The 16,198-nt window shown below is 41.2% G+C and overlaps 1 protein-coding gene across 3 annotated transcripts in view; it reads right to left on the bottom strand.

Moving 5' to 3' along the window:
• Positions 1-16,198, bottom strand: part of pkn1a (protein kinase N1a) — a 66,103-nt gene that overhangs the window by 22,040 nt on the left and 27,865 nt on the right. For 2 of the 3 annotated variants that reach the window (XM_063476524.1, XM_063476526.1), the window contains exons 1-3: positions 4,910-5,049; positions 3,894-4,088; positions 4-109 (exon numbers count right to left, since the gene is read on the bottom strand). In XM_063476524.1, the coding sequence (XP_063332594.1) occupies positions 4-109; positions 3,894-4,088; positions 4,910-4,951 (343 nt within the window). In that variant the 5' untranslated portion in view covers positions 4,952-5,049. Of the gene's footprint in view, positions 1-3; positions 110-3,893; positions 4,089-4,909; positions 5,050-16,198 lie in introns of those variants that run through there. The other variant, XM_063476525.1, reaches the window with a different exon arrangement.

Below are 16,198 nucleotides of genomic sequence, written 5' to 3'. Positions count from 1 at the left end.
CACCTCGATTCTCTTCTCCTCCCTTCACCACAATATGAGCATCCAGTTCCTGCAGCTGAGCATGCAGGTTCTCCAACTTGCGGTTTGAAGAGCGCAGCTGACTGTCCACCTGAAGACATAAAACCATTGCTGTTATGGAAACCATATTATCTGCATAAAATCATCAGTGTACACGCCCACCAGTGGATAACATACCGGACAACGTGTGGACCACTAACAAGACATGCAAGAACACAATGACAAGCAAGAGAAGATGTCAATCTTTGAACCAATTCAAAGACATTAAATGAAGCTTTCCTTTATTTTCCCTGTAATAAACATGCTGCGCAGTGCTCTAAACACTGTGATTCAGACTGTTTTTTTCTACTCTTGGCTGTGTATGACATCAAAAAGAGGGGATATCCTTAATATGGTCATCTCAGGCAGAACACTCAAAACTTGTTTACAAGGGGCACTCAGTGAAGTGAAAGTGGACTTAATGGCTTGTTTCAGACAGAGAATGAAGTGAGGTGCTAATCCAAGGCCCAGGATGGGATAAATAAAGATTATTTTAATTTCTAAATGAGCCAAAGCTGCTGTAAAAAGAATCGATCCCCTTAAGCTCTCAGTAATTTTCTTGAAACAACATCTGAGCCTGAAAGTCATCAAATAATTTATTATTTTGTTATGTTGACCTTCTGCATTAATCTTTTTTTTTTTAAGTAGTTAGTTCACATACAATGGCATTACGCACACAGGCTCTGCATGCCCGTCAAAGGAAACAAAAGAAAAGCCATGAATAGTTTTCCATTAATGCCTCTGGGTAATTTGCTGACAAGTGAAAACTATTAACCTGAAGGTGACATATTTCTGTGCTCGCTCAGTAATAAAACAGGTGTAATTGCATGAGAGTGAGCTACAGTTCTTTCCCTTTGAATAGTGATGACTTTTTTATGGCTTTACACAAACACAGCCTGAAACTTTAAGAATCTTCCATCTATAAAACTTCTCCAGTATAATGATAGCACAACGGTTTGATGCATACTCTGTGAGCAGCAGTGTCTAGGCAATCCTTTTTAATATTAAAGTAGCTGATGTACGTTTCAAAAAGGTGCTGTTGTGACAGATTTTGCATCAGAGGAAAAATGCAGGTTACAAGGTAAACGACAAAGTACTCATTCATGCTCCTTGAAAAAAAATCTCCTGAAAACAAACCCACAAGTAGTAAAGGTACGCCATGTGAGTAGAGTGACCTGTCTGTGGTTTATTTGAAACCTATACCCACATAGCAGACAGGTCTGGCCCGGATCTGGTGTCAAGCCGGCACTGATGGCTGACTTCTGGCATGGTAAGTGGTATGTCATCCAGATATGGGCCAGGCCTGGCGTAGATGGCACTGTTTATGCGATGGCATGCTACATCTGGCCCGATTGTGGTTTGGTTTATGTGGCCCAGGCTCATAGAAAACAGGTCTGGCCTGGATCCGGCATCAAGCTGGCACTTCTGACTGACTGGTATCATGGCAGGGAGTAACCATGATGTGGGCCAGGTCTGGCAATGATGGCACTATTTATTTTCCTATTTTAGTTAGAAGACCTAAAATGCCATGTTGCAATACTATACTGCTATGGTAGCCAACTTTTCAAATACAGGTTTCACAGGTTTGTGAGTGTACACTTTATCCAAAACCTAGTGAGGGTTTACTCATGTTTACCACCGGGTGGCTATAGCTCAGGAGGTAGAGCAGGTCACTTACTGATCTGAAAGTACTGAAAGTTTAGTGGTTCGATCCCTAGCTCCTCCGGTCTGCACGTCAAGAGGGTAAATGTGTATGAATGTAGTTAGGAAGCACTCAGTGTGTGATTGGGTGAATGTAGCATGTTGTATAGAGCACTTTGGGTAATCTGGGAGAGTAGAAAAGCGCTATAAAAGAATCACTCCATTCACTGTCTGAGCGGAGTTTTCGTCATGTGACTTTTGCACTATTATGTTCCGGCACATGTTGTTATTACATGGCTTGATTAAAGTGGACATTAGGCTGACATCTGGGGCCAGAGCTGAAACTGTTCTGGGCCAGCAGTGTGTCTGCAACTGTCCCGTGGCTGCACACAACTTACACATGGCCCACATACCACAAAGAATGACGGCCCTTTGGTGGCCCAGATCAGGTTTTCCAGAGGTAATCCACACATGGGCCAGCACAGGACCACCAGTGTGTCTGCAACTGGCCTTGTGCTGGCCCATGTGTGCGCCACCTCTGGCAAACCTGATCTGAGCCACCAAAGGGCCATCATTCTTTGCGGTATGTGGGCCATGTGTAAACACATTGTGTGGGCCAGATCCAGGTCATACCAATTTTGCTATGTGGGTATAAGCTGGGATAGGCTCCAACTCACCCACAACCCTAAAGTGAATAAGCAGAAGCTGGATAAATGGATGGACGGAACTCATTGTCAAGTTCAAGACACCAATTTGAGCTTTGTGACAAGGCGTATTATCCTGCAGGAAGCAGCCCGTAAGAGATGCGTACAGTGTTCACACAAAATGATGGACATGGTCAGGATCAATACTCTGGCTTCGGCATTTATGTGCTCAGGAGGGTCAACAAAATATCCCCACACCATTACGTCACCACCACCACTCTGCTTTCATGTTGTTTACGCCAAATTTTGACTCCACCATCCGAATAATGCAGCTGAAATCAAGACTCATGAAACCCAGCAACATTATTCCAATTATCTATTGTCCAGTTTTGCAACTTTATATTTTCTGTTCTTAGCTGACAGGAGTGGTCTTCTACTGCAATACGCCATCTGCATCAAGTTTTGACTTATTTTATGTTCCGTGATGCTCTTCTGCATACCGTGGTCGTAATGAGTGTTTATTTAAGTTCATGTTGCCTTCCTGTCAGCTCAAAGGAGTGTAGACATTCCCCTAAACAGGACAATTTCACCCAGAGAAATGCTATAGTGATATTTTCTCTTTTTTCTGTGATTGTGTGGGAAAATCCCGGTAGACAGCATTTTCCGTACTTTTTCTTACTCAGACCAGGCACGTTCAAAATCACCATTTTTCCATTCCCATGCTCAGTTTGAACTTCAGCAAGTTATCGTGAACACGTCTACATGGCTACATGCATTAAGTTGCTGCCACGTGATATGCTGATTATATATTTGCATTAAAAAGCAGTTGAACAGGTATAACTGATAAAGTGGGCAGTGAGTCGTGCAGCAGGCAAAGTCTGACACTCTGGGAAGTGACCTGTTTTCTGCAGTTGTTTAGAAATTCCTGTTTACATGTGTCATGAGCATGAGCACACAGCAGGAGATAGTCCACTTCAAATGTGTTTTCACTGGAAATATTCAGGCTGTTAGGCGAGGGTGCTGTCTACAATGCAGTAACACCAGTGTTCAGTGCTTTGCATATGTAAAAAAAGCATATGTGACTGTGTGAAGGATTGAGGACACTTCACAGTGTGGAGATAGGTGCCCAGAAATCTCCACACTTTGGAAAGACCCAGTTTACTGAAAAAAAAACAACTAACAGCATAGCAACTTAGCATGTTAACAAATCTGTTCAGCTCCGGTAAACTCCTGATTCACCGGCCTCATTTCCAAAACACTGTAATTGAACCAGTTTCCTGTTATTACTGTGGTAAAACTGAGTAACTAAATAGGGCTGTTCTGATAACCTTATTTTTTTCCTACCTTGCCAAGCTATAGAGGTTTTGTCTTTCTTATTAACAAAAACAATCACTGCAAAGTCTTTAATGTCATTTATTTCATCAGTTCCCATTGGGAAACCTGTTTAAAAAGCTTCTATTCCTACCAAAGACTAACGACATTTGACTGTATAATAAGCATGATACCTGGAGTTTTTTGGATTTAAATAAAACCCGGGGTAACTGTGCCTACCTGCTGTGCATTCCTCTTGTCAGTCGTCGCCCTGCGCAAGTTCTCGGCTCCCTCCTTGATCTTCAGCTCCTTGCGAATTTCCCTACGGATCCTTTCCCGCTGCTCATCCAGAAGCTGCTGAACACTGGAGTCCGAGAAGTCCGAGTTTTGGTCCAGACCAAGCTGCTCCAGAACCGACAGCCCGCCTGGGTCACTCTGGACAAGGGAAGAGACGGAGCGGGAAAAAACAAGGAGATGATTAGATGAAATCAACAAATCACTCCGCCTTAGCCCGGTGAGATGGGGTGTTGAGAGTGAGAAAGACAGAAGAGGAAGAGATGGTGAGCAAGATAAGGCAGTAATGGGAGGAAAGAGAGCAAGACATGATAGTGATTGGCGTGGGGGATTGGTCGGGTAGAGAGGAAAAGGAAAAAGAGGAAAAACAAGAAAGCTACAAAAGGAAGCAGGAGGATGGGAAAAAGATGCAGGAGGAGCATCGAGGAATGGCAAAAATCTTCTTCAGTTGCTGTTTACAATACTTTCAAACAAACTCTGCAACGTTTAACCTGTTTACAAGCAGCACTTTGAAACTACTGATGTTCAGGAATACCATTAGAGATGCTATTTTCAGGAAATTTGTCTGTCAAATGAAACTCAGACTATACACAAGGATCAAAGTGAATTACAGATCTGTCCCATGACCCAGACTGGCCATTGTATTCATTCAGAGCTTTCTCACGAACCAGTCCCTCTCTTCTGTGTGAGAAATCCAACGATTGTCTAAAAGTACATGAAAAACAACAGCACAACAACACATAGGTACTAGAACGTGAAGGGACTCCACTCACACCACAACTTTTTCTTCTGTACTAGGAGGCTATTTACATATTGTCTGGTCTCGAGCAGAGCTACAGCTTACTATAAAATAAGTCATCAGGAACATGGCAGCGGAGAAAAACTCCGGGTTACTCGAAATCACAGTCACTCAGCCACTATTACAGGAACTCACAAATCAAACAAACAAGCCAACACTTCACCTCCGAGCTGTCCTCATCCTCCTCGTCACCATGCCAACACATAATTCCCTCGGATTTTGACGTCCCAAATAATCTACAGAGGAGCAAAAACCTTGTGGTACGCTTCTGAGCTCCGCCAAACTGTTAATGCCACACAGAGTGCGACAAGGGCTAAGGGGAGAAAAACGATAAAAAGAGATAAAGAGAAGGAGAGTTAAGTGAGGGAGGAGGGGGAACGCCTCCAAAAGAGGATATCCGTCCCAACACCAAGCTGCTCAGGCCTTTCCTGTTTCCTCTGCGATTTTGCTGCTGTCAGTGGCGAGTGAGACACAGAGAAGAGGGTCGCGGCTCAGCACATAAAGAATGCATTCTCCCTGTTAAAGCTTTAGTCAGTTATTATTGTATCTGTGGCACAAAGCCATTAAGTTCACTGCTTAATCTGATCTGGCTAGAAGTGAATTTGTGACAGCTACGTTTTTTTTAAACCACTCTTAATTTGATGGTTGATATGATCTTAAGGGCGGAAACAGGGGGAAGGATGCGTTTTCTAAGTATGGGATCAGAGCCAGAGAGTAAGGTTTGGACACATTACTGCTGCCTGCTTGACCTCCCATTTCCTTTGGGCTCGACATCTACAAACCCCAGTGGTGATTCCCCTTCGCTTATAGAAAGCCTTCTTAAAATATGATAACATCGCTATAGAAGCCACAGTGGGTGGACTCCAACATTATTAGAACTATGGCTGACTCATAATCAGCCTTATTTAGAAGAAATTGATGCATTTTCCTGTAGGTCTGACCACATGACAAGCAAAATGTCTATTACGCTGAAACTCTAATGAATAGAACCAGTTAGTAAATGATTTTATGACCGCATTAGGAAGGAGTAAAGGATTTTCCTTTGGTTATTGGCAAAAACTTCCAAAGGGCAGGAAAAAACCCTGATGATCCTTCAAACTATAAGACGAAGAGTGAGTAGTCTGTGTCAGGTTGTACAATATCAGTGTTGAGATACAGGATTATCTGACAAATAGCTGTGATTTGTAGCCCGGTGGTCTCAGAAGAAACAAAAACATGTGGAGTTTTGATCGTCCCCCCATGCTGTTGTTGAGTTTTGAGGCTTGGCCACAGTGCCGAGTCCTGTTATTCTATGACTCGTTTCCTGCTGCATGATGATTGGCTGATAGCTTACCCACTACAGCCACATTTAAGAGAATGTAATTATGAAAATTACAACCTTGAAACAGACGATTTTTGGTATACAAAACACTCCATTACTCATCAGTGGATGTGTGTCAGTATAATTCAGATCATGTACACTCATCATGGGAATGAATGTCATTGTAATTTGGGGATTTTAATGATTTCTTTGAACTGCTCTTTTTTCCAGGGTGGAATGATTGCACAGCACACATCTTTAATGACACTAACAAAACAAGAATTGGGTGCACAGGTTTGAAATGTATTTTTCTGTAATCCGTTTGAGGAAAAGTCCAAGAAACTCAGTAAAGATCTAAGAAGGAGAACTGTAGATTTACAGAAGTTGAGAAAGTAACTTGGAGCCCTTTCTAAACAATTGCAGATTCATCTGTTCAAACAAGTGTATGTCAGTACAAGTTATTCAGAGGTGTCACCACTTTGCCAAGATCCAGAAGAAGCCACGATCTGCAAGGATGTTCAGGAACCACTTAGGAGCCCCCAAAGCCCAAGCCTGCCATGAACTGGAAACTGCTGGAACACCGTTACTGTGCACAGTGAAACCAGTTTTCCATCACCATGGACTGAGAGGGTGTTTTATGGTCAAGGATGGGACAACAATTGAGCTATTTGGCCAAAATGACAAGAGCTGTATTTGAAGTAGAGGTGACACTTTCAAACCTAAAAACACTGTCCCAACCATCAAGCATGGTTGTGGTAGCATCATGCTCAGAGGCTGCTTTGCTGCCAGTGGTACTGGGACACTACACAAAGTGAATGGGTTAAGAATGAAGAAGAACGTCACCTCAAATCGACATCTAGATAGTTGAAACTTGGACATAGCTGGGTGTCCCAACACCACAATGGTCCCAAACACATCAAAACTGGTTTTGAATGGATAAACCAGGCTAACATTAAGTGTCTGGAATGGCCTTCCCAAAGCCCCGACCTCGAAGAAAAGTGGTCAAATATTCAGCCAGAATTATGCCACAAACAAATGAGATTGGTCATGGTACTACTTGCTAAGGGTCATTTAACCAAATATAAGTGAAGGTATATGAATGTATTTGAGCCTGAATGTATAGTTTTGACCCTGTGTGGATTAGAGAAAATGCAAGATAAATTCAAACTTGTGCACCCAATACTTATTTTTTAGTTAAGTTATTAAAGATCTATGCCGTACAATCATTCCGCACCTGAAAAAGAGCAGTTCAAAGAAAAGCACAAAATTATCATGACATTCATGGCCATGATGAGCGTATTTAAACCTGTGATTAGAACTTGTATAAGACCAAGCAGTTCACTGCCTTTCACCTCTTAGTTGGAGCAATCCAAACTAAGTGAACATATTACTACAGCAGCTCTTTAAAACTTAAAATCTTTCCTGTTTAATAAATCATTTGCATCTAGCTTATAACAGAGTGAGTGAAAAACAGGATGCAAGTATACAGAAAGGCAAGAGTATGCTATTAGCATGCTGACATCCCTTTGCCACAGCAAAAATGAATGCAGCTCATTAGGTGCCCTACTGTAAGCAGTCACTGATAGCAATCACAACAACCAAAGTCATGAGGTCAGCAGTGACGGGCCTCTGATGATGACTAACGATGAAGTGTTTTAACTGGATTCTATGATTTCTATTTAGGGAAGCGTGTAAAAATGGGGTTTTTTTGTCATATTGGGAGAACCTGAGTGCAGACGGGACTAATTATCTGTGATTTTGCAATTTGTCTGTGTGTCCACATAAAGCTGACTCATCTCTGTCTAAATTTGTACATATAATTGCTTCCTTTAATCGGAAAAGAGGGACTTTGACTGCATTTGTCAGTAAGCTTTAGTCTGTTATGATTCATTTTTTATAAAAATAAGTTAAAACTGAAGAAAACTACACTGTTAGGATATTCTGTGCTGGCATTTCATTGCTTGACATGAACTGTGGATTATTAAAATGTACAGCAATGTCATTTTCTTCTTTGTCATGCCTGAGGGCCACATGAAACATTACCAAGGGCTAATAAAGACTAGCAGGCCACACTATGATAATCCCGAGTGTTTGTGAAGTGGTTGGATAAATCTATACAATCTAAAAAATAACTGCATAACACCTCAAGCACAATAAAAGTTAAAGCAGTCACATCTGTGAGTTCTATGCGATATCATTAAAAACAGCAAGTAAAAAGGGTCTCTGTGGCTCCTAAAGGCTGTAAACCAAAATAAAGACATTTATAACTTCACCACTAATCACGCACCGCTGCACTTAATATCACCAAAGACCATCTTTGAAAGGAAATGTTGACTTTTTAAAGCAGAGACTCTTGTCTTTATGAGCAAATATGAGCCTTCTGGGTGGTGGCTGTTATTCTAAGGCTGTGACCCTCTTAATCCAGAATGACTGATGAAGACGAGGAGAAAGATTATTGATGCCAAGACGTCACTTTAACACGACACAATCCTCCACGTCTACATTTGCGTCTCCACCTCCTTGTATACATATATACAAGGAGCTGTAAAAAACACCTGCAGCTGTAAAAAAAAACACACCAAAAAACCCAGACTAAACGTTTGCTTTATTTCCAGCAGACGATCTGCTGTTGCTAAAAAAAGGCTGAAGTGTTTCAGTAATCGTGGATTGCTGTGTTTGTGCTGCTCCTCACTATCAAGTGATTATCAGTGAGATGGTGAAGTGATTGTGTAACTGAGCCAGAGGGAGGTTGTTTAAGTTCTTCTACTTTGCGTATACTCTCCTCTTATCCACAATTTTGGGCAGAGATGCCAATAAAATGGAGTCATGTTACAAATAAAGCTTGATTCACTGCGCTGCTTTCGATGTGTACCTCCTTAAAAATGTGGCTACATAACAAGGCAGCAGAGATGAGTGTTGGACTGCAAGACATCTGATGGCTGCTTTGGTTTTCTTGAACAAGTTTCTGATCCGAGCAGAGATTGTTCAGTGACGAAGAGAACTTTAAGAAAGTAGAACAACTCCGCTGTCTTCTCATTTTCAGTAACACAAAGCTAGGAGAGCAGCGACCTTTAGTTTCCTCTCACTGTGCGCTTAGTTTTAAGGCACACTGTTTAAATACAATTGTCATTACGTCAAAATAGAAGCTCTGGAATAAAGCTCAAATTTCCTCTTTTTGATGTAAACTGTATCTGGTCTATAAGTTTGGTTGTGGTTTCTCCAAAGGTTACATTAGACTGAATCTTAGCTCAATGCTTTTGTGATGCGCTGAACTTTTAAATTCTTTAATGTTGTGTAACTACAGCCATACTTTTTCTGTCTTTTCTTTTATATTAAAGGGACTCATAGCAATAACTATTTTTTGGACTGTATATTGTCACAAAAACTGCAATAAATCCTATTGTTTTGCCATCTTAAGATAATTTGCACTGCCAATATGAAATTAAATTCAAATTTTTTTATTTATGGTATTATGTTATCTTCATTTCACTTGGGTCTCTATTTCTGTGTGTGTTTAAGAAGGTGATGTTTGGATGGTAGCATCCACAGGAGTTGTTTTGGACCTGCTTCACAGCAGCAGACTCCGCAAAGGAAGTTAACGGAGAGAAGCGACTAGGCTGGGGTGATGTGATGTTGTCAGTAAAAACTTGAGCTGCTAACTTTGAACCGTTTAGAGGCGAGCGACTGACTTTTGTCCGTACCAGGAAGGAGAGAGAGTTGTAATACTAACAGAAAATAAATGTATGGATGACTTTTTCCAGATGTGAACGGTAAAGTACCGGTTTTATTCTCAAATTGGTTCTTATTTTTAAGAAATAAATATTCAGTCTTAAAACAATCAACCCTCAGTCCAGCAGGCTTCAGGATGTGACATTTGTCACCTTCCAACACAACATCTGCTAAAGACATGTCAGCAGCATTCAGATGTCTAAATAATGTGATATGACACACATATGTAGGCAGCACAAAGAGGAAGCACCAAGTGAGTCATAATGGTCACGGTGAAACTGACACTGTTCTTACCCGACACCTTTTCAAGGCGTTGAGCTCAGAAGTCAAAGTAAAGAAGCCGATACAGTCCAAAAAACAACTTCACTTTCCATCTGTTGACCCCCGTGTAGCAGTGCAAAGATGGCGACAGCTAAGGGGCATGAATGACTCACCTCGTGCAGCTTGTTAGTGAACTAGCCCAGGGAGGAACATTCAGCTGCAGTGTCCAGGGAAGCAATGACGGGCTAATTCAATAGATAACGGCACCAAGCGAGGTTAATTCAATCAGACTGTGTGAGCAGCACAGAGGAGCCTAGGGCTGGACGGAGATAGACAAGGCAGGATCGGGGTAGAGTGCAGGGGTTTTTTTTTTGTATGTGCATGTACTCCACTGTGAGTACAATGGCTGGAGTTTTCCAACTGAGCGATAATGACCACTCACTTCAGAGACAGTGTCCACACAGAGGTCAGGAAAGACATGGCTGTGACAGTGAGCACGGCAAAAATAGGAGAACAGATATTTACTTTTAATGCACGCACTCAAAACCAACAAAACACAAGTTGGTTTGCAGTGAACCATGATGACATGTCTCTTGGGGAGCGAGGCTACAGCAGAGGAGGTTGAATGGTGTTAAAGCTGTTGGAGAATTCAAAGAACATGATAGTGTTCTGATAGTGCACCCTGACTGTCAACATGGGTGTAGGCATACTGGAGTCAGTACGTCGTTAACACTTATATCAGACTGCTACATAGACAGGAGGGTGTTTGTATTTTGCCATTTATTCCTGCTGTCTACTATATTTATTTTATTCCGGCACAGTTGGTGTGGAGCACATTGTACATATACAATGACAATAATGGGCTATTTTATTCATTCTATTCTTATGCAGACTTTAGGTGGCTGTTAATATTCTGGACAAATTTTTGAAGCTTCAAAGAAGTCTTTGCTGTGTTAAGTTGTCATGAGGAAGAGCCTTGCCCATTTTCTCCAACACGCATATTTTCTCCAGTGTGATACAATGGCTGGAGTTTTCCAAGTGAGTGATAATGACCACTCAGTTCAGAGAGAGTGTCCACACAGAGGTCAGGGAAAGGCGTGGCGTTTAGACGGTGCCAGGCAAAAATAGGAGGACAGATATTCACTTTGAATGCACAGACACAGACACTCAAAACAAGCAAAAAAAAAAACCAAACCCACCACGTCAGGTTCCAGTGAAACATGACCACATGTCTCCTGGGGAGCAAGGCCACACAGCTCAGCCCAGTTCAGGCTGACAACGTGATGTTATTGTAGAGGGTGGGATCAGTGTACTCTCATGGTCATAGCGCACCCTTTTCAGAGTGGCCTGGCAAACATGATGAGAAGTGAGAATGCCATTTAAAAAAAAAAAAAATGACTGGACGCCTGTTCTGTCGTGATAGAGGAAGGACAGATGGGCTAATAATAGAGGAGGAAGAAGAGAGAAGAGGAAGAAGAAAGATACACTTCAGGAAGCATTTCATAAAGAAATAAAAAAAATATATAAGTATGAGATAGCACCAATGATTCAGTCTCTACACTCAACAAGGAAACACATAACTATTTTAATCAACAGATGATGACTATTTATAAGGGCCAAAAGAGCAGCATTTCACGAGTCATGTATGTTAACTTATTACTCTTAGCTTTGTTAAAGGGAAAACCCACGTGGCAACCTTTAGGACTGAAAACTGAACCCTGTGTAGTTCCTCTAATGCCACACGAGGCTGACTCCTGCTGAAGTGCCCAACTTTACTTTACAGTTTATTTATTCCACCACCCCCCTCCCTTTGTGACAACTGCAAAGGAAGAGAACCAGCCCTTTAAACGGTCTCAAAGCTCACAGTCATGTATTATTAGTGCCTTGGCTACTTATACTGACAGGCGGGTGCCCACTGGTGGCTGTAGCTGTCTGCTAGGCCTCACCTCCACTGATATGACAATAAACCTGTGCAGTTCCATTGCAATAATGTGATAAATAATTGATTGAGTATTGTTGCGTAAACTCCTTCTAGTCATGTGCTCTCATTAGCAAGTGTCTATGCCTGTGTTAATGCACCAATACTGTGTTTCAATTCATCTTTCTGAATGAACATAACTTAGACTATAACTGCATGAGAGGCTGAGAGCTAAGGTGTAAGTGTAAAAAATGGTGATGAACAAAAGCTAAAAACAAGAAGCTACATCCATGTAAATATTGTATACACAGTCTAAGAGGAAGAATGGCCTCAGTCTTTCTCTTAGTTTATGTGGTACTTGTTTAGCATTAGCTACATTTGGATCTCTGTGCACATGGGAGCCACAAGTGAAGTTAGAATGAATGTGTGTATGGATAAGTCTTGGAAAAAAATATTAGTAATTAGTCATTTTGCTTTGACAAAAGCCTCTCTTAGCAGCAAATTTATTTACTTCTGTTAGTCTTGAGCCTAGCTATAGTTTCCTAAAAACATGCATGGTAGGGCTGCACGATTTTGCATAAAATGAGAATCACGATTTTTTTGCTTAGAATTGAGATCACGATTCTCTCACGATTTTCTTTTCCAATATAAATATTTATTGCACTTATTAACTGCACATCAACTTCGTAACAGTTGAAACTGAACATAAAAACAATAAATAAACATAAAGACAATAAATGCCTCACATTTTGTGGTTGCCGCAAAATGTTGTACTGCTTGAAATTCCTCCTCTACCGTTGCTCGACACTGTGTGTATAGAGCAGGTAGTGCAACAATAGAAAAATAGTTGCGGGACGGCACTGTGTAGCGTTTGTCTAGGGTGTTGATCATTTTCCTTAAATCCCTCGTTTTGCACAGTGTTGATATATCTTTGGTCAGGTGATAAGTAATAGCCTCCGTAATTTCTTTGTGCCTGCGGGAGTTCGACGGGTATGGGGAAGCGCCGTATAAGGTTCCCGTTATTGATGTTTGGGTGGTTGACCGGGACAGATTTTCTCCTGTCACTTTCTCGTCATCCCTGACGTGTTCTCCGTTGTTTTTTCCTGCCAATTTGAGCATCACGGCACAGCTTCTGTATCACGTGGTATAAGGCTCCGCCCTTGTCATTTGTTGAGCAGGAAGAGTGAGCGCTTGTTTTCATGCAGATTACGTCCCGGATCAAAATGCGGTACAATCGTCGTCGTCTTTTTTTTTTTTTTTTTTTTTGAAATCGTTGTCATTTGGAAATGAGATCGCACATAAGTATGAATCGAGATCGCGATTTTCTAACGATTAATCGTGCAGCCCTAATGCATGGCGTAACAGAATGTGATACACAAATCTAAAAGTAGTTACTGAGGAGCAAAGCGGATATTGCCTGATGGTTTATTAAGAACAGACTGGTATTGAGTGAGCAGCTCAGTGACGGGTTCACCATTAATAAGGAAAAAGCGACACAGACACTAATCTTTGTTTCACATGCATTTCAAGTTATATAATGATTCATGAATGATTATGTAAACATTACATTATCTATGATAGCGCTTGATTTAAGACTGATTAAGAGCTACACAGTTCTATTTACTGTATGTTTGACGGTTCCCATGATGCACTGAGCATTTCTTCTCCACTCATGTCATTTCACTTCTGATGCATTTTTTTTCTATTATAAGTCTCTTCCTGTTAAAGGGAGTTCTTTATTCCCACCGTTGCCGAGTGCTATTTTTTTCACTGAGACATTGTTGCACCAGGATCCCATACAACGGGTGATTGTTATTCTTTTACACCACAAAGTTTTAACTGTTGAAGAAGCAGATGTTGAGGAGTCTGTGCAAACGTCCTAGGCAATTCAGCCAAATAAAAGGAAGCTAAAATAAATCCAAATAAATGCATCTTCAAAGCACGCAGCCACCTCTTCTTTCCTTTACTGTTCAGTCCCTACACTTTCCCAGTTTCACCTGAGAAAGTGTAGGGATTAACCATTCAGGTAAAGATGTGGTGATCAAAACTTAAAGAACCAAAACAGAAAGAAATATAAGCCTACTCATAGTCCTTGTTTCTGCTGACATGCACTTTCATTTATGCAAACGTTTTTCACTAACAGCTGAAACCAAGAACACAGTGGTGACCAAGAGAAGCAAAAAGGAATTCCTCATGTGATCAATAACCACGATAATGTTTGGGAACTGCACATGCTGTATGGCTAGAAAGGGGAAGGCAGAAGTCATATCTGTAAGTGTTTACTGTTTCCTCCATATCAGACACAAAACAGATGGTGCACCTTCATGGTGTGTGGTTAGTAACCCTGCATCACTGCACTCTCTGTTTTGGAGGGTTTTATAACCCAGCAGTTAATGTGGCCGACCCTCGAAGTAAACATTTAAAAGGAGTGAAAGTGAGTAAGGAGAGGGTGTAGAGAGTGGATTGTATTTGTGCCTAAGACTAGCAGCTCTGTGAAGTTAATATTTCTTTAGATTTTTAATATTATCCTATTAATCTATGCTAATTAAAGTCATGATAATGCAAATGTCATCAGCAGGACCCATGTTTTGTGAACAATGACTGAACAAAACAGCACACATATCTGTCATCTGAACCAAACTGCTGGAACTGAAGCAGCAAAGTAAAATTGCTGCTACCATGACTAACAGTCCATGTACTCCAAGATGAGGGTGATGAAGATATCATGTTTCTGTAACACACACACACACAAACATACACAAACAACAATGGCAGAACCATGATTCAGCACGGGGTTCCTCTAATGGATTTACAGTAACTTGTATGTCATTTCCTGCAGACCTCTTCCACTTGCATATGGGTCATTTCGAACTATTGTACTAAAAAGATGAAACTCAGGATCTCAGGAAACACCATTTCCTATTCTTGTCATGCTGACGGACTGCAAGGCACAGACACAAGGACAGGGAGTGGGACTAATAAGCAGAGAGTGGTATGATGCCCAGAAACAGAGAGCACACAAAAAGAAAGATGGAAATAAAAAAACAAAACAGTTGAAGGGAAACGGTGGTTTGCATAGCCAGTTTTGACCTTAGATCAAAAGTCATTAACATGTAAATTTTAGTAAGAAGTGCATCAATGATATTCAAATGGCTCGCTCAGGTCAAAGAAAATACACACTGGTGAGAGTAGCAGCCAAAATGTGGAGTCACGCTAAAGAAAAAGAGAGAAGTGGTTAGCGATGGGCCAAGAGGGGCAGAGAGACAGACGGAGCAAACAAAGAGAGAGTGGCGAGGGGACAGGAAGAGAGGGAGGAGAGAGAGACCGCCGAGGCAGCTGAGAGAGCCACGGGGTTGACGCGGGCAGGACGGGGGGCAGAGAACGGCAATGAATCAGCAACCGCACACTGCAACTACAATGTGCAAGAACTGGGCCAGTCATGTATTCACCACAGTAGCTCGTAGACAGCAAAGGAAAGTGGCTGCTGGCTCAGGTCTTTATATATCTGGAGCAATGGCAAGGTTGTTTTTTTGTTTTGTTTTTTTCTCCATCTTTCTAGCGTTTATATTACGGTATTAATAAATGTCTCTGACACAAAAACCACCAATAAAGGGCTAACTGGAAATGATACAAGTGATATTTCCATTTACAACAATGGAAAAATGCCCATTATAGCATTCCAAAGAGCTAGCATGACTTTTAAATAACTTTTTTATGTTTGGACTCCAAACCCGAAAGATTCCTCCTCCTTGCATGTTTGCAAGCTGGAACCACTAAAGGTTTTTTATGCTACAGAACTGATTGAAATGATTACCATAGATGTTTTTTGTTTCAGCTCCAGTAGATATACATCTTATTTAGGAGGAGGAGCTTAAATAAAATAGGACTAAAAAAAAAAAAAGGCTATAGGAGAACATAATGACTATAATTGGGACGGCGTGGCCTGACCCACAACTTATAAATGCACATGTAAAAGCATAATCATGAGAATGAGGGCAAAGACGGGAAGTCCCGGTTGTTATATTCACAACTTCCAGGCTTTCCAGTACAATCCCCCCTTTCATCTTTATCATCTCCAACCTTTCTGGCTAAGTTTTAAGGCTCTAATTTGTTTTGTGCCACATCGTTTAGTGTCATCGCCTCCACCTTAAAAAGGAAATTCGTACAAAAATCAATGATCTTTAAAGCAAAAAAACACTTATTTCAATTTAAGAATCTCATTTTGTTGTCTTGTGTCAGCTCAA

Source organism: Pelmatolapia mariae, linkage group LG6, assembly GCF_036321145.2.
Source record: "Pelmatolapia mariae isolate MD_Pm_ZW linkage group LG6, Pm_UMD_F_2, whole genome shotgun sequence".
NCBI classification, from domain to species: domain Eukaryota; kingdom Metazoa; phylum Chordata; class Actinopteri; order Cichliformes; family Cichlidae; genus Pelmatolapia; species Pelmatolapia mariae.
This window is presented reverse-complemented; position numbering and strand designations above follow the sequence as displayed.